Here is a 26,351-nt window from a genome sequence, read left to right on the forward strand (position 1 = left end):
CATCATCAAGCCAGTAATTACAAAGCCAGACAATATACAAATAGCGCAGGGTGTATACACAATGCTGGGATGAATAAAGACACAAAGTATCATGCAATTGGTGTAATTATGGGGCTTTTAGTGGATGGCTTTTAACTTTTGCGTTGCATATACTGAGCACTAATGTCTTATAGACTTATCATAGCAAACCTTCATTGGACCACTTGAGAAATTCTCCAGCTAAATCCTAGATGGCTTCAGAAACAAAGGATTCAAGTGAGCTTAATGTGATTTAAATACTTTTAATGGGCAACATTGGCATTCGATACTTCCAAAAGTATTTTTAGTCATCCATTTATCACATTTGATAGGTCACCAGTTAACCTCAGAATGTTAAAAGTACAGTTAATAAATCCATACCTCCAACATTAATCACTGAATATGAATGAACTGTGTATCCGGCACCGCATCATTGCTCCTGAACTTACTCCCAGTCTAATTTTCATGTAAAAATTACTTAAATTATTAGACTGTAGAGAAAACATGCACACATTCAAAGTAGAATGTCATTTAGAAAGTGGTTTAAAAGCTGCAGCTGATGTTTGAAATTAAAAAACAAAAGTGCGTTCATGCCAAATACTCTCTGATGCTGAAGCTTGTAGTTATCAGGTTTAATATGTTGTATATCTTGGTTCATTTTGAAATACTAAGGGAGTAGCAGGAGGGTAAAAGAGACATTCCTGTAACATAGTGTAGTGGCTTTAATATCCGCAATTGTGTCCATTGAAGAAACAGTTAAACATTTTGTGAAATAAACCCATTAAACTCTTAGCTTTCTTTCCCAACTTAACCCATTCCTGTGTCTGTGAGTAAAGATTGAAAGCTAGCCCGACTCTCTCCAAAGTTCAAAAGTGAATGTATTATATCTTGTTTAATTCGTACACTTACAAATTTGTAAAAACAACTATTTGTAGTTTTACAGTAGCTTACTTTGCTTTGGCGCAGACACTGCCCAGAAATGCTGGCAGAACAGTATTGTTGTTTGTGTACATTTTTGATAAAGAGATACTTTATTAAAGTGTAAGTCTGGCGAAATTGGACCCTACGTTTTTTTTCGGCATGAATATACATCAAATAAGCCATTCAGACATTTCGATTGATCACCTATTAACAGAGAAATGACGGACAGTCACTAACATCCAGACATGGCTAACACTGAGTAGCTCGGGGCGGAGTGCCGAACGCATCAAAACGGCTTTTTTTAACCACTAATATTGCTTAAAATAGTAGTAGCTTAAATAGTAGCATGATTAGGGTCCCTACACATAAAACAAAGCACCAACAACGTAGCAGGCACACCCCGAGTTTTGGATGTTTCAGCGCTCCGACCCGAGCTTCCCAGTGTTAGCCATGTCTGGCTGCCAGTGAATCTCCGGGATTTCTCTGTTAATAGGTGATCACCCAAAAAACTTGTCTCAATGGCTTATTTGATGTATATTCATGCCGAAAAAGGCTGTGGGTTCCAATTTCGCCAGAGTTACACTTTAATTTGTTGCTTAGTGAGTTTTAGTTATTTTTCCATGTGTTAGAAGGCATATTTTTTAAACTTTGGACAGAACCAGGCTAGCTGTTACCCCTGCTTTGAGTCTTTATGCTAAGCTAAACTAATTGCCTCATCATGGCTCTAGCTCCATAGTCACTCACGGATGGAAGAGTAATATGCTCTGCGGACTCTTGGGGGAGGAAGCAAATAAGTGGATTTTTTAATGGTTAATTAAAACATTTGACAGAATGCACACAGAACAATTTTCTACATTTCACGTTTGTGCCGGGCGATTAGAAGCAGCCAGCAAAACGAAACAGACTTGTTTCCTTTTCACAGCCTTTCTCCTCTTGTGACAGTTGATTTGTTGCAAACAGCTATGTGAATATTAATAAGCAGTGTCTGGTCAGTGTTAGGGGCATCACCTGGCCATAAGCCAATGACGAGTTTCCAGATGCATGAGAGCAGAGTGACTATACAGAGGTAGAGAAAGACGTGCTGCACCAGCTTTTGATCCCGTCAGAAGGGAGAGCTTACCCAGATGAGACAAATCAGTTACAGATGTATGGATTAGAAATTGAATCCATCATGTGGGAATGATTTGTGCACTTGATGCCAACTTATGAAAGGAAGAGTATAACAACCTATAACATGCTGTGTCCACATATAAATGAGTAGACTGCAGGAATCTCCTGCAGCTTGAAAACTATGAGGGATTGTTTCCGTGTCACAGGGTGAACAGTACAGCAGACATTTATGTCTAAAATAAAATACCAATATGATTATACACTCAAGGGCAGACTATGTTTTTACATTTAAAGGATTTTAGTGTTAGAGCATGAATAATTCACCGCCAACAACACACCTCTACTCCATAGAAATCACCTCTGGTCTGGTGACTCATGGGGCAGCTGTTATGATAAGGTGAGATGCCTGTGCTCGGTGTGTGTTTGTGTGTGTGTGTGTGCGTGTGTGTGTGTCTGTGTGTGTGTGTGTCTGTGTGTGTGTGTGTGTGTGTGTGTGTCCACATTTGTGAACAAAGTGGGGGGTAGAAAGGCATTCATCTCTAGCTGCCAGAGTGTCGAGTTTTTCAATTTTTGAAATGAAGAACTTCGCTTGCCCTGCTGGACCCGGGCCAATCCAAACAGGCCTGGATCACGACTGTGACACGTCTGTGAGCTGTTAGCCTGCAGGTCAGTCAGTCCTCGTCTGCTGTTCCATAGAGTCCATAATGCTCAGAAACAGCCCAGCCTTTGTCACCCCCAGACCTTAATTGGTCCCATAAGAACAGCTGTGAAGGAGTGATGGATAACTCCTCATGTTGTATGTCCCATAGATTACAGCTGTAAACGGAACTACCAATGGGAGATGTTATGCTTTTATAAGAACTGTGGATGGTGATGAAACATACTACGCAAATGAGGTTGTTCATAATGATGATGGTTGTGACAAAACTAAAAACAGTAACAAAATCAACTGTTGTGGTCATTATGGTCATTATGTCTTTATGTGAACGCTGGGAGGACACAAGGTGCCTTTGACATGATCATTGATGTTGATGTTGGTTCAGTGTTACCGATATACTGTACAGGAGACCAGAGCTGGAAAGTCTCGTTGCTACATGCTCATGCACCATCTTAGTTAAGCATGTTAGCATGCTAACATTAGTGGAAATATCATTAGCTTGCAGGTATTTTGCTATAAACCAAGGTTTTTCTCAGGGCCAGATTCACAAAGATAGCCTTTGACTTTGGCTTTGATATAACTGTTTGTCAGACTTTAGATAGATGTCTAAATTCATCTGAATAACTTGGCTCTTAGTCCACAGTTAGTCTGGGGGCAGGGTGGCTAAGCTTTTAGGCTTAAAATAGTCTAAAATGGAAATGATATTACTGTAAAACTGGCCTAACACTAAAGACCTATGACTAAAATATATTTGCCAAACCGTCCCCAGATGGCACTATATAGAGTTACACTTGCGTCCAAATTTTATAGCAATCCATTCAGATAATTCATTCAAAACTGAAATTGTTTACCTTATGGCTCTTAAGGAAAAAGTCAGGGGACCATCAAATATATCAGGATTTATTGTCTGGAACCATTCATGTAGATTAACAATGTTTTGTCCCATTAGATGTTAAGATATTTCACAGGATAAGTGAAAGTGAAGTAGTGCTGGATAAAAATTAGGGGCATCACCAACATTATTAGGGTCGATCCTCTGGGCCTCTAAACATAATTTCACAGCAATCCATGTAATTGTTGTTGAGACAAACTCATCATTCCTGAACTGTTTAGATCATTATGTATAAATACATTAGCAACAACTACCAGTCCTTTTCCAGGAACGCTCTGAACTGTCTTGTTAGTGGATGATTTATAAAAAGCCTCTTTTGGTCTTCTCTGTTTGTAAGCCTTTATGACTGCATATGGTGTTGGCCAATGTAAAAACTAAATTAATGGCCTACTGCTCCCTGTTGGTGGCCTCCTCTTCAAATCTGAAGATACAGATAACTAAACAAAGGGATGGTACTGAAGTGGATCTCTTTAAAACAAGTCATAACCTCATCCTGTAGCATCAAGGATGATAACACTAGCAGTGCTAACATGCTTTAGGACATAAATATATTGCACGTATGTCGTATTGAAGTGAAGAGAGAAAACACATATAGATACATATAGAGAATAAAGTGTGATGTAAACTTGACTGTGAGCTCAGGTCAGCATTCTCTGATATGTTGTTACAGAAGAAGATGGATGCATGATTAGAAGTTCAGGCATTTTCCCGCATCATTTTCTTTCAGCATGTTCTCAAATGTCGAACGAATGAGTGTGTCTGTTTGTTGGATGGAAGTTTGCTTCACCACTGTCTTTAGATTCATTTTCAGGATATTAAAAGGACCACCAACAGAAAATATAAAAATGTGACTGACAATGTTTCCTGGATCAGGATGACCCAACCATTGATTACCTGTTACCCTGCAACTTAAAAAAAACAACAGTCTAGTTTTAATTTTTTACTAGATGAGGACAAAAGTTGGATGAACCTTATGTCTCAGTTGAGTTCAGTAAATGGATTCAGTAGATTTACAGTACAGCATTACAATTTATGACACTAAAACACAAATTATTATTTCAGTTTTGGGTTCCCTAAGCAGAAATAATACAGGACATGCTGTTAATAAAAAACGTTTTCTTACAACATACATAAAAGCTGTACAAAGTTTCCTGTTTGTAAAGGTTGGGCAAATACCATTTACAATCATAATGCCTGTGGCCATACGTTTGATAGAAATCCCTTTCATTTCTTTACACAGTGTGTAAAATAAAGTTTAGTTCGGTTTTATTAGCAATTCATCTTTCAAAACTAACACAATAGACATCCAGTTATTTAATTAACTATGCAAATCTTAAGTTACTACTGCATGCAGAGATATAAAAGAAGAAATGCATTGAGTGGTTAGAGCAGTCACCTCATGTAAAGAGGCTGAAGGTCCTCGAGGCAGCGGCCGCGGGTTCGACTCTGACCTGCAGCCCTTTGCTGCATGTCTCCCCCTCTCTCTCTCACCCCATTTCCTGTCTGTCATATATAATAAAAGGCTTGAAAAACTGCCCAAAAAGAAACTTAAAAAAAAGAAAGAAATGCAGCCTTTGTATGTATATGTTTGGTGGACAGCATTGCAGCAAATTGGATCGATTAAATGCTGCGTATTTTGTTTTTTTCAATCCAAATCTGATACTCTCCCCTTAACTGGAATCATCTTGGATGATTAACACAGGAAATTACGAGTACTTGAGATTTATTTTCATCAGATTCACTGAGCCAAAAAATGTCTGGAAATCTTTGTTGGTTTCATTTTCCTTCCTGTGTGTGCGACTTAATTACTCAACTTTCTGAAACCACACTTCAGACTTCCTCTGCACCGTAGATCTGCTTGCTGGAGTTACTGGCAGAGTTTCTTACAGGTGCAAAAGATGGTTGATGGCAGCTGCTTATTGTGCAGCTGGTAAGTGTTACATGTTAGAAAAGAGATCATTTGGTAGAGTGTTTTTATTGGCAGTGGTTTGGAATAGGCTGAAGGTGTCAGCATGACTAAAACCTTAAAGTTGGTTTATACTTAAGCTCAAGAAGTCGATGTGCTGTCTATGTCTATAAACCCAATTCATCCAAAGATTTGATCTACTAACAATCTACGTTATGTATCTAACGTCTATATATTCTATAGTTAGAAGGAGTTTTAGAAGGTGTTAGGATGTTATGGTCTGATTGTACATCAGTGGATAACAACATTGAATAAGCTTTGGGACATTACCCCCCACTGTACCAGTGCAGACAAAATACACATCAACTATATCATAATATTTATTGGTGTAGAGTAGACACACACTGACTTGTAGCTTATATTCTTTGGCAGCCTTTTACTAGAATTATAATTTATCTAATGAATGTTTCATGCACACTTTGCAAGAGAGGGAGTTAAGTGTTCACTGATTATTATTATGAATCAGAGGTGTCTGTCCGGCCCGTACAATTCAAATAAAGCTGTCTCGTAAATTTGGCCGTCCAGTGGATGTATGGGCCTCCATGTTTGAACATGTAGTACTTATTGATCAAGAAAACAAACACACACACACACACACACACACACATACATATATATATGTATATATACTCTCCCCTTAACTGGATATATATATATATGTATATATATATATATATATATATAAATATATATATATATATATATATCTTTCTCACATCTCTTTTCTTGATTATCAAGATTAACCTGGACTAAACAACTTTCCAAAGAACCAGAGGCTCTTTGTGTGTTTGAGAGAGAACAAATAATAATTGTGGATATATATATATATATATATATATATATATATATATGTTTTAGATTTTATTATTAATTATTATATTATTGAGCATTAAAACTTTAAAAATGTTTGGTGTGAAACAGATGAAATCAGTTTTTATTCTATTTCTTTATATGGAGCCGGTTTGTATTACAGTAAAAATAGTAGAACATTAATTAAAAAAGTAAGGTCACTACGACAGAAATCATATAAACAAATCTTGCTTCCTAAAATGTTTTTAAGAAAAGAAAAAAAAATCTTGTGTGTGCGTGGGAATCTGGCCTATGGGTTTGAGCCAGATTTAGAATAAAAATGCTCAATGCAAGAGATGTTGCCTAAAAGACACCCAAATCTATAAGTATCATGGATTACTAGCAGAATCATGTCTCATTAGAAAAGCCAAATCAAATCAAAGGGTTTTCATTTACTCACAGGCCAGTGGTTTTGAAGCACCAACAACATAGTTAGCAAACTCAGAGTTTATTAAAAGAGTGTTTTAAAGACTTACTGTAACAACTGGCCCAGTAGCAGCTCCTCTCAAAGTAAAGTCCATTCAAGTCGATTACCAAAGTCAATCCAAAAGGAAGGAGCCCATTGGTGCTTCATTTTATGTGTAGGGATACTTATCATGCTAATGCAGAGGTTTGAGGTTATTTTGAGCAGTATTAGTGGTTAAAAAAGCCATTTAATGCCTTCACCGTATTGCTCCGAGCTCATCAGTGTTAGCCACGTCCGGCTGCTAGCGACTCTCCTGGATTTCTCCGTTAATAGTTTGTACACAAAGAAAACTGTCTCAATGGCTTATTTGATGTATGTAAATGCAGAAATTGACCATGGGATGAATTAGAACTACACTTTAAACGGTTTGTCAGTTGATCAGTTAGGATGGCTCTTACATTTACTGGCAAACAAACCTGCAGCACATCAGACAGAAAGAGGGAAAGAAAGAAGGATGAAACAAGACAAAATAAACCAAGAGAAACAGTCCGAGAGCCTGAAGTCAGAGATCAGGGAGGGGAAAGTGAGACAGAGGGAAAGAGAGCAGGAGTCAGCTTTAAGAGGAGGAGGGAGGCTGAGAGAGAAAGAGAGGCAGGCTTTTCCTTTTCTGGTAGTTAAAGTTGCTGAAAGAACAAGCAGGAATTCTTTGTGCTGCAGAAGGGCTGGGACATTAACCAGACTGTAGAGTTTAATATATGAAAAGAGGGGAGACACCGCTGTCCATGGACTAAACTTGAGCTACTGCTAAAGTATAACCAACAGGTATGGTAGTTTTTTTTCTATGTCTCTACCCATGTCAGGAACAGTCTTGGGTGGTCCCCTATATTTTGACATGTTACTGATTTGGAGCTCAATTAAGAATAGTTTTTTTAGCAGGCTTCCTTCATCGATGTGATGGGTTGAACTTTTTACTCAGTATTAAACCTTAGTTAGAAGTTCCCATGATGATAAATTGAGATTGATCTTGTGGTTGTAATGTCCCATCATGCTCTGAAAAAGGCACCATACTGCAGCAATCAGAAGAGTCTCCAAACACGCGCTTCTCTTTGTGAAATTGATCAAGCATGTAACCAATCAATTGACTGGTGCTGAATTTTGACTCACTATCTGATACCACAACTGTGTCTTTCAGTGAGAAAGTGAGGAGAATATTTTAGGACATCATGGACGATGACTTTGACCGCCGCATGGAGCAGAGGAGGCAGAGGAGAGAGCAGATGCGCCTCGACTCTGACAAGTGAGTGAACCTTATGAGAACATACAAACAAAATGTGCAAAAGAACACATTCCCAAGCACACATGTATGGTTATTGAACACTTTAACACAAGCTAGATTTAGTCGGAAAACAAAAGGATATCTTACACCTCGCTTCAATAATAGCCTCATTAGTTTTACCAGTGTTATTTTATCAGTCATATACTTTCAGCTCCAGTACATGTGCAGTCGTTGCCAAAGTTATTAGACACCAGCTGCTCACAGGGAAGTTCCATCTATACTTTGCAGCGTGCTTTAATCTAATGGAAAAACTGTTTTAAACCGATTTTAATCCCTTATGGCGATAAGACAAACTTTACCACAGTCCAACAAACCATTTTAGAGGTGTTGAAGAGTTTCAAAAAAATCAGGATGTTTCTCCTTTAATCGTGAAGACAGATGCTCAGTGAACAAGGTTTATTGTTCGTCTTTGGGTTTTTACATTTCTGTATGAGGGAGTTGTGTGTCTCCACATTGAGCAGCAGAGCAGACTTGGATGAGGCTCAGGCGATGACGGCTTCATGATCTCCACTGCCTTTTTCGCTCATTAGGGAGTCGGTCGGCTGTGCTGCTGTTTGGATTAGTCTGTCCCTCCCTCCCTTTCTCTTTGCGCTCAGATAAATATTACAGTACTGTTAAAGAGTTATGCTGACAGCTACTCTACTGGTGTAGAGTTGCAGCTTTGACCCCGGTGGAGGATATTTAACACTACAAGAACAAAAGGAAACTCATAGTGATACTGATATGAATGCATATAAACTAACATTGTAAGAGATTGGTAAGGGCTAGCTTTGCAGTTCAAATACAGAAGCATGAAGGGAGATGGACGTTTCAATTGCAGTTTGAAAGGGAAAAATCTATTCAGATATTTGATTCAGAGCCCACAGATACAAAACTCTCAAGATTAATAAACATGTTAAGAGATGTGAACCGCTCAGCAACCAATTTCTCTGTTCTTTCCGTTTGGAAATATACAGTTGGAACATTTTGATTTGAAAATGTAATTTCCATCTCAACCCTCATTCATTAATTTGCTTTGGCGATTATTTTGTTCTTGTTGTCTGCTCATTTGAGGTAATTTTTGCCTCCACACAGCATGAAATACAGTATGTCCAAATATACAGTATATCTGTCCACAGCTGAAAAATGGACATTTAACTCCTCTCTGAATATCTTTTGCTAAAAACTACAGTGCCCAGTTGTTGTAGGAAATCATTTAGCTTTTTTTTTTTTTTTAAATAAGACATATTCATGACATTTCTTTGGGCTTGTAGGTGACACAGATTGGGAATGTCGGAACGTATTGAGATACAAACTAACACATGTTGTTTTGGTCTTTTCATTGGATTTGTTAAAAGTTTAGAAGATCTTTAGTTCCATCTTTCAAGGGATGATGGTAAAATTGGGCCATGGTCAGATAAGCAAGATGTCCATACAGCTCTACACTTTTTTTTTCTCCAGTTCAGGAGGAATTTGCTGTATTATCAGATGTTCTATCAGAGCCAGTGGAAAAAGGCGTTCCTAGCAATTTTTCTCACAGTCCTGCACACAGCTCTGCCAGCAGTGCCAACCCAGCCTGCCTTCAGCTCCGCTCTGCAGCCCAAGGAAATGCTGCAGACGCTGGAATGTTTTGACTGCCGTTTTTATTTCAGAATGAGATAGCCTGCTCTAAACACTTCAGACTCTGACATTTTGAGCAGAGTTTTAATCTCTTGTTAGACAAAAAGCTATATTTCCCTTCAGTTATTATGTTTCACTTGCTTCCGGTTGCTCGTCTGGAAGTGCAACATTTTGACAGCACTCTCACAGCAGGCCTCTGGCCTTGGGTAGAGAAATATCTTATTGAATTATATCCTCGATGATTTCTCGAGGCGACCCTCTCCATGTAATGCCAGGAAAACCTTTGCCTGAGGATTTGTTGGATTTCTTCCTCATTTGTTTCTGTGATAAAGACAGAAAGAGGCTCTTGTGGTTCCCATCACCTCTTCCTCTTCCAGCATTTGCAAATCGTTGTGTTGCGGATTCAGGAAGAGCAGAGAGGAAATGATACCCATGCACGATCAATGGGCCATTTCAAGCTCTCTCCGCGCCTCATAAAGCCTGGTAATGCTTGGAAAGATACAAGCCTGAGTGATGTGAGTGAGATGAGGATTTTCTTTTTATCACATGTGGGTGATTTTGTCCTCATCTTTATTTCTTTATCTTCCTTTTTATCTCCCTTCTTGCCAGCGCTGTCTATGATTAAATGTTTCGTATATTCATATATGGCAAAGGGGTTCCTTTGGAGAGCTCTCAGTTTCTTCAATGTGACATTTTTTTTTTATCTCAGACACATGTAGGATGTGTGTTTCTTATTATTTCTTAGTCTGTGTTTCTTATATCAGTGGTTCACAAACTCAATTTGAGGTGTCACCGGATACTTCTGTTACAGAAAATATTGTATTTCCCTTTTTTGTTGCTTTTTTCTTGTAAAATAATTGATACTTTCAGCTGTTCAGGCCTGTACATATCCTTAACATTAATCAACTAATCAAAACGTGTTTCCACACTGAGGAGCACAAGCAGCATCGAGCAGCAAGTTACATTTGCCATTTGATCTAAAATCAATTTCTGCGACTTGCATTAGTCTTTATTAATACCACTATTAATTCTGCCATTAAGAACATAATTATAAATCACTATGATCAAACAGAAACTACCAGTGATTGCTTAAGTTCAATACCCATAGTGAAATTTCTATTATTTCATTTTGGAGTGAAAACACAATACATATTATATATACTATCTATATGTGTGATATTTCAGGGTGGGTTGCACCAACGATGATGAGGACGAGGAAGCTCGGGAGCAAAGAAAACGTGCGAGGGAGGAGAGGAGGAAGATGAGGGAGTCTGGAACCACAGATGTGATCGACACCAACAGGTACAATGTAGACGAAACGGACGAGAGACAAACAGTGTAGTGGGACAAATCAGGAAAAACAAGATTCACAGAGAAACAGAAACCTCCCAGCTGGGATGCTGTCCTCTCTAAACAGCTGTGAACCAAAGCAGAGAAAGAGTTGAGGTCATTTGTTGGACAGCAGAGGTGTTGCCTGGTGGAGATTACAGTATGGATTTACAGTATGCTGCTCTCGGGACTTGGTTATCCTCAGATATGTTCAGGACCAAGAACCTGTTGTTTGAGGACTTAGGACGGAGAAGGATCCAAAAAGTTTAGTTTGGCTGCTGTTCATTAAGTAAACATTAAAGTAGTAAACCATGCCATTTTATAGCAGTACATGCCATCATCATCATCATTTTCACTCCATTCTCATTATTATCATAACATGTACAGCTCAATTTTTACTGTTACTTCACTGTGGTAATACTGTTTTGACTTAAGATCAGAGTACTTCTTCCACCACTGCTTATCGGGTTCCACTTCACTCTTTACTGAAATCAAATAGGTTTATTAGGCATTAACACAATGCATTAACATTGACACATTAATACATTTGTCACTTTTCAAGTTTGTTTTTTAACATTTTTCTTGAAGCGGTAACATTGTTACCTGCGCAAGTGAACTGCAGTTGAGAGGTGAGTTTTAATTAAATTTGATTAGATGCATTTTGTTTTCATGCAAGTTGAGAAGTTCATTCAGATCGAGAAAACTTGGGACAAACATTCTCCACAGCAGCAGAAGTATATACAGTATATTTTATATTTTTGATATCGATAATAATCACCTCCAGAAAGATCCAATCAGAGAGTGGGCCCACCACACTTGAGTGGTTTTGGAGATTCGACTTGGATCAGAGTTTAATTTCTAGCTCCACTGCTCTCATGAACAAGCGGGTTTCATGTGTTCACAGTGTGACGGAAACCGAGTCCACAGCCGGAGCTGAAGGTGCAGATGACGACCAGGTTCTGCTGGAGCGCCTGGCCAAGAGGGAGGAGCGCCGGCAGAAGAGAATGAAGGAGGCCATGGAGAGACAGAAGGAGTTTGACCCCACCCTCAGCACCACCAATGGCACAGACAGCGCACTGGAGGAGCAGTCCTCTATCAGCAGCAGCAGGCAGCGATATACAGAGGAGGAGGAGAAGGAGGAAGAGAAACCAGCCCAAGAGGAGGTAGAGGAGGTGGCAGACACCGATACAAACTCCTGGAGGAAAAAGGAAGAGGACAAGGAGGAAGATGAGAAGGTAAAGTGAAAGGTGCCTGAAGATTTTAAGACTGTTTGGAATCAGATTATTCTGTCGTGGCTTATGTTCTTTTTTCTCTCCACAGGAATCTGCTGAGGAATCAAGAACACAGAGCACAAGAAATGAAGTATGGTAACTTAAGTAACTAACTTAATTTAGTTGATACACATGCAGATATTGAGACACAACTTTATTTTACAGGAGGAGATTGAGGAGAAGGGTGCAGCAACAGAGGAAGATGCTGAGCAGCCCGATTTAGGAAAGAAAGATGCTGAAGAAGAAGCTGTTCCTGATGGTGAAAGGGAAGAAGAAGAAGAAGAAGACATGAAGAGGAAAGAAGAAGAGGAGAGGCAGCAAAAAGAAATGGAGGAGAAGCTGAGGATAGAAGAGGAAGAAAGGCAAAAAAGGGAAATGGAGGAAAAGCTCAAGAAAGAGGAGGAAGAAAGGCAGCTAAAGGAGGAGGAGGAGAGGAAGACGAGGGAAGTGGAGGTAAAACAACAAAAGGAAATGGAAGAGAGGCAGAAGAAAGAGGAGATGGAGCAACAGAAGAAGAAAGAAGAGGAAGAAAAACACCAGAAAGAGCTAGAAGAGAAAAAGAAAATGGAGGAGGAAGAAAAGCAGAAGAAGAGAGAGCTGGAAGAGAAGAAGAAGAAAGAAGAAGAGGAAAAGCGGAAAAAGGAGGAGGAAGAAAAGCAGAAGAAGAAAGAGCTGGAAGAGAAGAAGAAGAAGAAAGAAGAAGAGGAAAAACGGAAAAAGGAGGAGGAAGAAAAGCTGAAGAAGAAAGAGCTGGAAGAGAAGAAGAAGAAAGACGAAGAGGAAAAGCGGAAAAAGGAGGCTGAAGAGAAGAAGAAAAAGGAGGAAGAGGACAAGCGCAAAAAAAGAGAGATGGAAGAGAAAAAGAAGAAAGAGGAGGTATTGATGTGATATTTTTACTAACAGCCACTTCAAAAAGCTGGAAAAGTCAAATGAAAATGTTCATTTCCGTTTGTAAAGTAACATATACAGACATTTATAATGTAACATGCCTCCTTTATGCTTCACACTGAGTGACTCTGGGGGACAATATTTGATTTATCCAGGCTTTGTTCTCACTGGCCACATAGATGAAAGACGTGGTGGAATAGAGGATGTCACAGTGTGATGTATCTTTATTTTACATCTGTGTTGCATTCACTGCCCGGCCTTTGATTGCAACAGTTTGATGGATTTTTTTATGGGTTTTCTACAGTATGTGTTTTGACTGACCCTGCTGTTTTATATTATTGTGAAGGTCCCATATTGTAAAAAGTGAGTTTTTAATTTTTTTTTAGAGCTTCTTAATACATACTATGGGAGTATCAAAGCGCTCAATCCACAGAGAAATACACAAAGCCTGAATCCAGAAACTGAAACCTTTAAATGAGTCGTCAGGACTTCTGAACAGTCCTGATGTCACAGACATAGACTATATATATAGTACAGTAGGTAGAACATACTGTTAAGCCCTGTTTAGACCAAAGACTCCGTTTTACAACATTGCATACATAGCTTGTTTTAGGACGTAAGGCACGTCACCTGTTTCACCAGCCAGTTAACTTGCAGCAAAGTCCGTTGATTCAGTCAGTTACAAACTGTCAGCTGGTCCAAGTGGCAGTTTTAGGACAGAGGCTCAACGAGCGTGTGTGACGAAAGAGAGGGTCGAGCGAGCTAGTGAATAAATAAGGAGAGTTAGCGCTGTTATCAAGAACAAATCAGTGAATAAGAGACGTAAGAATGTTATTTCCGTTGTTTCATCCCTACTAGAAATGAAGCTTTAGCAAGTTTCTCACTAAGGGCGCACTCACACTGTCCATGCGTACCGTGCCCAAGCACGCTTCACGGCTAAAGTCTAATTTGTTTGACTAGTTTGTTGAAAGTCTAGTGTGAGTGCAACTGTACCGCGGACAGGCACAGCATGCTTGCTGGTCGCAGCCCGGTTGAGAGAGGTGGACTTTAGTAAAGCATGGATGCACATGTATGGGCATTAGTGTGCGCACATGAACGAGCACGAACCTGAGCATTGACTGCGGCCCTGATGTCTGTTTATATGCGTCTGTTTCTCGCGACGGACATTTAAAAAGATGGTCAAACGGTTTGCGGTGGTTTGATGCAGAGGTGAAGTGCGGGCAGATTTGGACAGATGAAAAGACAAAACAGTCAGACAAAAGTAAATCTCTCAGGGGTGATGACGTATAGGCAATACGCATTCGGGCCGCGGCCCAGATCATTTTCAATGGTACACCATCTCGTCTTGTCTCTTTGGTGGGTCTTTTGTCTCAGAACGATGCAGACCTGCAGATTGCAAGTAGTTGTAGTAGTCATTCCCCGACTGCAATGACAGAGGGAGGGAGCACAGATGCAGAAGACCCAGAAACACTGACCAATCAGAACAGACTGGGCTTTTTCAGGAGGGGGGGTTAGAAAGACAGGTGCTAAAATGGCGCGGTGAATAGACTTATATTTAGACAGACAGTATGAGAAAAATATTTAATTTTTGAACATTAAAGCATGTCAACGTGTAATAGTAGAAACCCAAAATACTGTACAAGTAAACAAATGAACCTGAAAAAGAGCACAACATAATTCTCCTTCATTTTTGTCTTCCATGTAAAGGACGAGAAGCCAAAGAGATTTGGTTTTAAGGAAAAGGTAAATTAAATTTGTCAAATAAAACTGCATTTTTCTGTACACAGTATATATTCTTTTTAAATATAGAAAATGTGAGTTGGAATAGAATGTGTTCGTTTAACATTTTTCCCCTTTTTGCCAGAATGAACCAGCCAAACTGAACGGAGGGCTCTTTGAGAATAAACTTAAGAAAACCGAGAAGCCATCACGGTAAAGTTATCATTTTCAACTTGTCATCATATTTTGAGGATCATCTGAATTTGTATACATGTGTATTGTTGATCGTTAAAATAATTGTGTGTGTTTGTGTGCAGGGACAATGCTCCCTCCACCAAACTAGAGGACGTGGAGCGTCAGGAGGCTGAGCGTAAACTGCAGGAGCTGAAGCGCCGGCGAAACGATGCGGAGAGCGAGGATTTGGAGAAGATGAAGATGAAGCAGCAGGATGCAGAGGCCGAGCTGGAGGAGCTGAAAAAGAAGAGAGAGGAGAGGAGAAAGGTCATGGAGGAGGAGGAGCAGCGGAAGAAACAGGAACTGGATGACAAGAAAGCCAAAGAACAGGTGAGGATGGACTTTACATTCGGGATGAACAATGACATATTCAACATTGGGATGTTTTCTCATAAGAAATGGAAAGATGTAAAGCATCAGTAGAGTTCAGTTTGACTTAGTTATGTGCCTTTTATCATGGATCAGACAGAAAGGTTCACATGAAAAGGAATCTGTTTGGTTGTGACACAAGTGTGTCAGCAAATTGTGGTTTTTCTAACAGGAGGAGCGAAGGAGGATGAAGGAGGAGATAGAGAAGAGGAGGGCAGAGGCTGCAGAGAAGAAGAAACAGAAGGAGGAGGAGTCTACACAGCCTGCCTTTGCTATCAGTCCCAAAGGCTCCTCTAAGGTGAGTTTTAGAGAAGATGGTCAGACATTTTGGAGTTGTTCTCACTTACCCGTAGCGCTAACCATTCTGATAGTGTTTGTTGTATTTGTCCAAGTTAAAATGATCCCACAAAAAAAAAAGTGTTAGTGTCTACATAAGCCTATTTGCCAGGGAATTGAGCACTGTAAAAAAATGAGAAAAACAACAGACAGGGGAACATAGGACACTTTCTGTGAACAGCGGGGAACATCGGTAACCTGACTCCGCCAGACGGATTGATTTACATAATTCACATTTGTTCAGCATATTCATCTAGAGACTCTCGGTTGGAGATCTTTTGGGAAGAGGCGGAAATACTTGTCGATAGACAGGCCAAATCAACCAATCAGATCAACGAAGCGTATGGCGTACGAATAGAGTTTCGAGGCAAAGTAAATAACATATCGGTAAAGGATAACGCCTCAAAACCAACCCTGATTGGTTCGGTCGCTTAGGCAACCTCCTTCCCCAAAGTTTCTCTGCCGCAAGTTACCGGACTGATCTGCGAGTAAAATACACTGGCGCTCACAAGATCAGGATGTTCTCACAAGGCTAGAATTTTTAGACTTTAGACAGAGCCACGCTAGCTCTTTACCCTTTTTTCCAGTCTCTATGCTAAGCTAAGCTGAGCGGCTCCTGATTTATAGCTTTGTATTTTTATTTAATCTTCTCATCTAACCCTCAGCAAGAAAGTGTATTCTCCCAACAGATCTGTATTTGTTGTCTCCAGTTGTGAGTTATGTTTTGTGGTCTAATGATGTTTTGCTGTTTCCATTACATTTCCTCTGATTTTCCCATTATATATGTATAAAATATAGTTGATAAAAATAAAAAAGATGTGAGCAGGCATCTGAGCCGTACTCAAATATGGCTGTTCTCGTACAAGACCATGACTGGGTACATTTTTTGTGTGTGTGTGTGTGTGTGTGTGTGTGTGTGTGTGTGTGTGTGTGTGTGTGAGAGAGAGCTGGGTGTATGTGCGTATTCTGGCTCCCTGACAGCCAAACTCTCCAGTTCAATCACTCAGGCACCAAGAACTGAGAGACCTTCCCAGGGATGGATTGGTCTTCTTTTCAGTGAGGTCGTCTTGGCGACAGGAAGGAAGCCAGGGCAGCTTGACCGTGTCAGTATGTATTATGTCAACCACAGACTTTATAAACCTAAACTCTGCTGTTTTATAGATCGGTGCAAAGGCAGAATTCTTGAGCAAATCAGCCCAGAAAAGGTGAGTCATTAAAGGTGTTTTACAGTAAAAAATTTAAATAAACTGAATAAAAAAGACACTCTTATTTTGGTAATGTCCCATGTGTTATTCATCCCGGCAGCACTGCAGCCAGAGTGTCTCATACTCCAACTGTCTCTAAGATAGGCAACAGACTGGAACAGTACACGTCTGCCCTCCAGGTGAGACCTTATAGGCACTATAGTTGGTGGAAGAAGTGCTCAAATCCTTTTATCAAGTAATAGTACAAAAATACGATAATCAAAAAAACGCACAAAGTTCAAGTCTGCTAGCTGGTTGAGTTGATTTCAACCGCTAAAATTTTAAGACAAATCTGAGTCATTTTTTGGACTCTAGACTTAACCTTTTTTTTTTTTGTTTGATATTGAATAATTGAACCTTGTTGTGCATCAAAAATTGTATTTAAATGATATCATAGGAGAAAAGGAAATCTATCTTTAGTTTAGACATCTAAAAATGACAAGAAGCCCAAATACACACATACACACAGTTTTTGAGTTTAATCTTTAACAATTCACTCTTATTGTACTACATGTTTTAATATTGAATCTTAATCTATAAAGTAATTAGTAACTATAGCTGTCAGATTAAAGTTGTGGAGAAAAAATACAATATTTGTCTCTGAAATGTCATGGAGCCGACGTATAAATTAACATAAAATGCAAAGTTGTATATCAGCTATAACATTCAGTGCTACTGTCCACCACTGATCCTCAGTCAATGTAGCGCTGTTATTGCCCATGTAAAAAAAATTAATCCATCATCTACTTCAACAGGGAAACAAAGACCCCAAATCCCCAAAGTCTCCGATGGCAGATATTCCTACAGGAGGCGCACGCAGCATCAAGAACATGTGGGAGAAAGGAAACGTCGGCAGCTCCTCTGAAAGTCCAGCTCCTGCCAACAAGGTGAGAAAAGCAGCAAGAGGTGAGGACTGAGAGATTGAGGAGCATGTGATTTCAGTGTCTGAGATGTCTCTTTTTTCCCAGGATTTGGCCGGTATCAAAGGGGGTGTGGCTGGACGTGTCAACAGTTGGATGGCAAAGCCTCCAGAGGCGGAGAAGACAGCAGCACCTGCACCAGCAGCAGCACCAGCAGCACCAGCAGCACCAGCAACAGCAAAGCCAGCAGTAAGGCCTGATAAACCTGTGTCTTGATCACACACATACACACTATTGTAAATAAGATACCAGTGTTACTTCAGCGGAGTAATCCCTTGATATTCTGCACACGCTAATGTTCTCATTTGCACATCAACATGCCCGTCTTTTGTTGGCTGCAGCCCTTTTATATCTGACATCCAGGGCTGGAAACTGTTGCTGTCTGGAGTCTAGTGACACCACATGGACAGTTTACTTCACAACAATCTGCGAACAAAGCCACAACAATTCTCTATATGCTATTCTTTACGTGTTGTGAACATTTTTGATATAATCATATTAATAATAATATAATAATTATGTATTTAAACCTAAACTTCTGGGAAATCATTGGTTGGAAGAACAATATTACTCTCATTGTTGGACGTTCAACTACAAAGCACTGAGCACCAGCAGTCATGTGTCAGGTGGCTGAATGCCAACGTGCCTCCTTGCACAGTCGTTTCTACACCCCCCCATACATCAGTCACTGTGGCCTGTGAAGGTATTTCAAGATTATATGACTCATGAAATCCATAAAACGTGTGTGTGTGTGTGTGTGTGTGTGTGTGTGTGTGTGTGTGTGTGTGTGTGTGTGTGTGTGTGTGTTTTGTATTTGGCTCACTTTAAGCCAAAAACAGTATATTTAAATCTCACTGTGACTTCATATTTAAAGTCTCCTTGAGGCAAAGGTCATATCCCTTCACACTGGTCACACACACACACACACTGGTCACACACACACACACACACACACACACACACAAACACACACACACACACACACAAAGGCATATTGTTTTATCAGTGTTTCACGACACTGACAAAACAGCCAAAGCATTAAATACAGGTTAAATGATTAGTTAAATTATGTATTTTTTTTACTATTATATAGCGGTGATAAATAAATGAGGACACTTGTAACTGTGAACTTGGTTGACACTGTGCCCTTTTCTTGAAGTAGGACACCAGCTGCTAATCTTACTAGGTCTGCTGGAGACATTACAGTATGTCCACTTGCAGTAGCATTGCTGGATGATGTGTGACATTGTCCTAAAGTGATATTTATGAGCAAGATATCTTTAGTGTCAAATGTCTTGGCCGGGAGAGGAGTGGTTGTAACCTTGGCCTCACTTATGTGGCAACACCTCCCTCTGATGGGAGGAAACTATACAACAGACTAATGTCTAAAGTCTCTATTCTCTTTCATATCTTTACTGTGGTGTTTAATTCTCCTCTGCCTTTCTTTCCTCTTTGCAACTGCACTCCTTTTCTTAGCTTTCCTCACTCAAACGTCTCCTACTGTTCTTTACCTACTCTTCAAACTGATAAAGGTACCATTTTGCATACATTTCACCATAACTACCACCAATAGTCAGAAGCATAATAAGAACTAAACAATTGCAAACAGCCTTCTGAGGTACTTATCTTGAGTACCATATTTCCATTTGATGCTATTTTATAGCTTTAGTTACTTGATATTTGCTGATGAATAATCCAAATAATCAACACATATTATATGATATTTTTACAGATTAAGCTATGCAGTTCAAATTTACCTTACCTTTAATATCTGCTACATTAATGCATTAATAATTGCAATTTAATTCTATATAAACTATATAGAATATGTGTGTACTTTTAATACATTAAGCATATATTGCTGTTAATAATTCTACTTAAGTAATTGTGAATGCAGGTAATTTACTTGAGTATTTCTACACAGTTGTGTTGGTTCTTGAGTACTTCTTCCATCAGACTAATTGGGTCCTGGTTGGTGTTATTTGTCACAGGATGTGAAACCAGGTGACATCAGTAACAAGCGTGGCATGTGGGAAACCAAGAAAAGCTCTGCGCCTGCCAAGGTACACACACACACACACACACACACACACACACACACACACACACACACACACACACACACACACACACACACACACACACACACACACACACACACACACACACACACACACACACACACACACACACACACACACACACACACACATCTGCACTGTGAAAGAGGGGAGATGATGTCATGTTTTAAAGGCTTTATAGTGACATGGTCCTGTTTGTTTGTTTCATTCAGTCCACCTAATAGAAGGGTGAAGGAGGTAATTTATGGCAACAACACTCAATGCATGTTGCACCTACACGGAGTGATTGATCTTTGCTGTGTCTATACATGAATGTCAGTGTTGCCAAATCGGCCAGTATCATTTTCTCTAACTTTAAAGGTGAAAATTGTTTTTGGACCTTTTGAACGATTTTCTGCCTGTTCAGTCATCATAGCTGGACATGCAATGACCAAATGTCATTTCAGTTTATTACAGTTAAGTTGAGGCATTTTTTCCTGTTCCAATTATTCTGTCATAGCTCTGTGATAAAAGACTTCTTTTTATAAAATAAGAAACTTTAACCTTCCTTATATTTAACTGTATGACTCCTATTACTTATAAGTATATTTAAATTAAACATATAATAACTAAAGGAGCAGGTTCTAGGGTCTAATTGAGCTTTTTGTTAGTCCAATCTGGCAACACTGCTGGGGTTGTTTTGTTTTGTCAGTTTAGTCAATACAAAAAGTGAGCATACAATTCAATTACAATCTGTACACATGATTTTTCAGTAAGGAACTGTACATTATATATCATTTTCTCTTTTCTGAAGCAAGGGTATAGTCTAATTTGTTTGGAAGGGCAGGGGAGGCTCTATTAACTTTTTTTACATTCAATTTTCAACCATATGCAGATGACACCATTTAAATTCTTTATGCACTTTTAGTATTTCGTAGTAAAGTTATTGTCTTTTTCAAAATTGGGAGGAGGGTGTTGCAGCCAAGTGGAGGAGACAAAAAAGAAGATGAACACTGGGGATGCCCTTGCTTTTTTGTAAAGTGAAACTTAAAGTCAGCCACCACTTTTTGTACAGCCCGAACTCATTAGTCTGCTTGTACAATAATGAACTATTGTTAAAAGTAGGATGTTTTTTGAATTGGAAAACAACTCTCACTGTCTTGCCTGAACTGAAGTAAAATTTCTGATTTTATTGGGATGGAAATGCTGTCATTGGTGTGAATTTCTGTACTTTAATCATACTGCTATAATTAGTTCCCACACTGGCTTGGAAGCCATAAATAATATTCTTTGGCTCTGATGTGGTTCTTCATTTGGAACATGGATTGCTGTCATACATCAATGTGATCTATATGTTGTTACAGGATGTTCTGGCTTCACTGTGCACAGCTTTAAAAGGATATTATGATTGAGTGCATGTGGTTATGTTTGAGTGCTGTGTATTTTTCTTTTGCTGTGTAAGTCTGGATTGCTTTAAAAAGACTCTCTGATGCACTTTTTTTATGTAAGGGTTTCTAACACATGCATTGTTAATGGTATGAGCATGTTTTATATAGTATGTTATATATTTATCACATCCACCACTCTCACTACCAGTTCTCTTGGTCTAAGATATATCCACAGATGAGACAAAGCTTTATGTTTTATCTGTATGTTTTTATTCATTAGCTACAAGGTAATAAGTTTAAAAAGCTGTTAATCTCAGAATAACATGAGGAATTGTTTCAACACCATCAACTCATCACATTAGGCAATACTAAATATGTGGCCTACAGTTTTGTTTCATTTTGTTTCTTTGTTTTTTTAAATTGTCTTCATTCTTTGCCTTCTTCCTTTTTGTTTACAGTTGGCAGTTGGAGTCAGGAGCAAATTTCACTAACGGTACATTTCTTAAGTGACTGTCAATAGTGGTTGATTGTAACAAAGTATTTTTACTATTTAAGGACTGTACTCAACAGTACAACAAAACAATTATGAGGCTATGTACTTGAGAATTTTCCATTTGATTCTACTTTATTGAATATTATTACACTCAAAGTACTTACTTATTCACTTTATTGCCAAAAGTTAGATGAGAAGATCAATACATCTCCCAGACATGACACTGGGAGCTTGCTCTCATAATGTCGAACTTACTTTTACTTTCCCTAATCAAAGGAACTGAATACTCCACCCCACCCCCCTCCACCCCCCAATAACTGTAAATGTGCGTATACTACATGTTAAACCAGGGGTTATAAACCCTGGATCAGAGGAAAGTTTAGATGAAATGTGTCTGTCCTTCAAAACATTTTTTGGAGGAGGGGTAGGGAGTGGGGGTTGGGGGCAGACCATGCCATGACTGATTTATAGTCCCTTGTGGGCTCATAACCACTACAACACCAACCTTCCTTTGTGCCAGAGTAGCTGCTCACCATAAATCAAATCTGCTGCTGGAGATTTTTTGGGCATGGCACAGGTCTGTGGCACTGTGGTCTATATTTAAAAATAAAAAAATAAAAAACCCTCACCCTGACCTTGTTTCCCAGTATAAAGAACCTTCCAGACTCCTGGGATGGCTGTCGTGTCTTTGCAGTGCACTGTTCACCCAGTGCCACCTGGGCTGTCCAATGTCGCAGTGTTGGCGAGTTGTTAAACATACCAGAGTGCAGCTGCTTGATTTTCACATTACAACTGGCTTCTGGGGAGGATTACTAACCGTTTAAGCAGCAAATCGGGCTCGATCTCCAGGCTTATTCACTCAGGGCTAGGATAAAGACCTCGCATACATCCCTAAACTGTAGTCTTTAAATGTGCATTAATCATGATACAAGATACATTAGCGTGGAAGTTAGCGTAGTAAAGTTAGCATAGTGAAACTGTGTCTCTTCTTCGTGTTCAAAAGTCACATTTCGTTTGACACTGAGCCCCAGAAGCTTGAGCCAGAGCGTAAACAATATGAATGGAAAAGTGTTTGTCGAGTGTCAGCGCTGACCTTAAATAGCGTTCCTTGTTTGTAACCTCCCCACTTCTTCATCAGAAATAGACCCCTGAGGAATGGAGTAAAGGGCAAATGACAAAGTTACAGCTTTCAATCACACATAAAAGCATCCTGGCTTTGACCGTAGGTATCAGCACTGGTAGAACGTTCTGATGTACAAACACATGCACATGCAGAATACACATCATGAGGTATGGATATAAAAGCATTGTTTAACAGCCCTAATCTCGTTTAACACCTAATAAACTTTGAAAAGTTATGCAGTTTTAATTCAATACTTACATATGCTTTGACTAATGTTTGTCTCTCTCGCTCTATTAGCAGGTGTGAGACCCTAACCATTAACATCCACATTTAATTCAAGTCATCTGACCAAGCAGAAGGCCCTTCAACGTACCTGCATTTTGCATGAACTTCACAACGGAGTGAGAAAAAGACGAGGGACCGGGATTAGTGACTTCAGGATCAACATCTCCAGAGATATCTCTCCTCCAAAAATTTAAAAATATTAAAGTTTTGATCAGACTTGACCAAGTAATTCAAAGATGTCATATTTACAAAGGGTTGTAAGGACAATGAGCACCACATGTTCAATGCTTAATCGATAATTGTGTAGCATTCATCTGTTTAATCAAGGTTACAAATTCCAGATGGCTGTCAGGATGCTTAAATGTTTTATAGTCACACTGACATGTCTACTCTTCTTGTTATGTATTGTCATATAGTGTAAACCCAAGAATACACAGTTATGTTTTGTTGTCATACACACTCACTGCTTTTTGAGATGATTGTCACGCGATAACAGAGGCATCTCACTGCTTTCATTTTAACTGTCAAGAGTATACCGCCACTGAGCTGGATGTTGGGTGATTAGCCTGTATATAATTGAGTGACTTTACATTGGTATCACTTTCTAATAAGGCATCCTTTATAAAGGGTTTATGAATAGTAAGTGATGACTTCATTAATGGTTAAAAAATGTTTAAAATCCCTTTGTAAAGTTGAAACTAATGCAACACTAATGCTGTGGCTCCAGGTATAAAAATGTTGGTCAGTCTGTTGATCCGCCTCTTCAGTTGATTGGATGCATTACCATGAAGCATGGTGCAGATATCCATGGTCCCCAGAGGATGAATAACTTTGATGATCCTCTGACTTTAATCTTGCACCAGGCGCTGGTCGGATTTTTCACTTGTTCAGTAAAATATCTCCAAATATACTGCATGGATTGGCACAAACCTTCAGTGATTATGCTACGTGTCTCATGTAGCGTTCCTCTGGTTTTGAGTGAAATGTCTATGAAATGGATTGCTATGAAAATGAGTCCACACTGTTTCACTCCAGATGAATTATAATGCCTTTGTTGATCCCCACAAACTTTTCATTTAGCGGCAGCATCAGCTCAAATTTCCAATTTGTCTAATACTTTATAACCAAATACCTCAAAAATGACATTCCCATCAGTCTCAGCTTCACCGTGTTACTGTTAGGTGTAATTAGCAAGTTAGCTTGCTACAGACGCACAGTCTCACAGAGCAGCTAGCATGGCTGTAGACTGTTAGTCTTGTTCGCTCTTTAATTAGAATCAGAAAGACTGTTTGACCACTGACCTCAGGGGAAAGCTTTGCAGAGCATCTGGATCAAATTTAATTTATCAACAACTTACTAACATTAACAAGCTGGATGGATTGGAAGACGTAATGGCTTACTAGAAAATGAGAACCATTTGTTACAAAGTACAAAAATCTTTAAAAAGGGTGCCTTATTATAAAGTGGTACCCATAAATCCACCACCTCAGACCAGAAGATAAAATCAGTGGCACTCTGCCCAGGACCGCAGCCAGAATAACACAGAGTGCAAGCATTTCAACGTTTCTGTCAACAACACATGGGCTTGTTACCTTTTCTCTAACTTGCGGCAGTTTAAAATTAACATTATTATCCTGTGTAATATAAGCACGAACAAATCTATGAATTTGTGTGTAAGCGATGCAGTTCTATTTACAGTAGCATGCAGATAGAAGTCTTGCTTTTCTATCATCAGTTTACTAACTACCACTAACTGCAGTTTATTTGCATTGTAACAGCAGTAACAGCGGTAAAGGTTTATAAGAAATTGGCAATATGCACTTTGTTTTAATGATGCCTGTTATTAACTTTAAATTGTACCCTGGTGTTTCTGTCCGTCAGCAGTGCACACAATGCACATCCTGAGTTGATTCTGCCAAAAATGTATTGTGAGTCTTTCACAGATGGATTGCTTTGTTTGAATGTTTGAAAATATTCTTTGTACTTGCTTTAGCAATAAAAAGATAATAATAATGAAACATTTTACAATTCTGTTGCTTTGATTTTAGCTATTGGGAGGAAATGGAGCTTCTTGTCCCTCATAACCACTTGTGAAATTATGAAGTGTTGAAACATGAGTGGCTGGTGAAAGCTAGAATGATTGAATGACATTCTTACCAGGACAGAAATGTACCTGCAGAATGGGTATGTCTGCGCGCGTCTGTGTTTGTGTGTGTGTGTGTGTGTATGTGTGTGAGAGAGAAAGACAGAGTCCTAATGTCCAGCTGTCTAACAATAGACTGACCAGCCATAGGGTGCTGCAGTCACATGAGTAAGAAGGGCCGGACTATGTATCCTTGATGCTCAACCTGTTTGTGAACCTCAAGGAGCTGAAGTCTGTTGCTGGTCTCTGATCCCCCTCTGTCTGCGTCACAGGTAGGGACTCTTTATGTCAGAGCTGCTGCTGCTGCTTTAAATTAAAGCATTGTTTAGTCGTAAATCTTGAAGTTAATTGCCCCAAAATATTTCTTGGAGATATCTCATTAAACTTGTTATTCTCTGTTTTTAGTTCACTGCCTGCTAAGATCTTAAAGTGAAATTGACTTACATTAAATGTTGAGATGATTTGCTTCTCACTAGAAACTGCTGTTAATTGGTATTTAAAATCCCCCTCATAATAAACTTAATTTGTGTAAAGTAATATAACCTTATATTGAACGTAAGTCAAGTCAGTTTGCTCAGGGCTGTACTTAAGTGAAGTTTGAGGTGGAGCAAGAATACATTTACTTGGATACTTCTTGAGCACACATTTGAGGTTCTTTACTTTTGTGTTACTTTGTATTTCTACTTCACATGGAAATTTACTTAAAATACTTTCCAGCTGGAGCAACTACCAGTACTTTTAGATTCATTTACAAACAAAAAAAACATGCTTATTTTATTAATATTATCATTTTA

General features: G+C 39.1%; 1 protein-coding gene across 5 annotated transcripts; it reads left to right on the forward strand.

Annotated features, from left to right (window-relative positions):
* The first annotated feature begins 2,399 nt into the window (after window positions 1-2,399).
* On the forward strand, window positions 2,400-25,394 carry cald1b (caldesmon 1b). 5 transcript variants are annotated; one of them, XR_014593266.1, is made up of 18 exons: window positions 7,571-7,642; window positions 8,013-8,117; window positions 10,941-11,057; window positions 11,989-12,319; window positions 12,405-12,446; window positions 12,521-13,231; window positions 14,951-14,986; window positions 15,108-15,175; window positions 15,280-15,526; window positions 15,738-15,863; window positions 17,063-17,106; window positions 17,207-17,285; window positions 17,901-18,032; window positions 18,114-18,254; window positions 20,057-20,128; window positions 20,359-20,383; window positions 21,972-22,006; window positions 23,427-25,394. XR_014593266.1 is itself a non-coding variant. In XM_083916245.1 (17 exons), the coding sequence occupies exons 2-16, from the start codon at window positions 8,044-8,046 to the stop codon at window positions 22,002-22,004; spliced, it is 2,253 nt and encodes a 750-aa protein (XP_083772371.1). In that variant the 5' UTR covers window positions 2,400-2,446; window positions 8,013-8,043; the 3' UTR covers window positions 22,005-22,006; window positions 23,427-25,393. The 5 variants fall into 5 exon arrangements, 3 of the variants coding, with proteins under 3 accessions (XP_083772371.1, XP_083772370.1, XP_083772372.1); XR_014593267.1 differs by having other exon boundaries at window positions 23,430-25,393; XM_083916245.1 differs by lacking the exons at window positions 7,571-7,642; window positions 20,359-20,383 and adding an exon at window positions 2,400-2,446 and having other exon boundaries at window positions 23,427-25,393.
* The last annotated feature ends 957 nt before the right edge of the window (window positions 25,395-26,351 follow it).

Source organism: Echiichthys vipera (assembly GCF_963691815.1).
Source record: "Echiichthys vipera genome assembly, chromosome: 7".
Taxonomy (NCBI): domain Eukaryota; kingdom Metazoa; phylum Chordata; class Actinopteri; order Perciformes; family Trachinidae; genus Echiichthys; species Echiichthys vipera.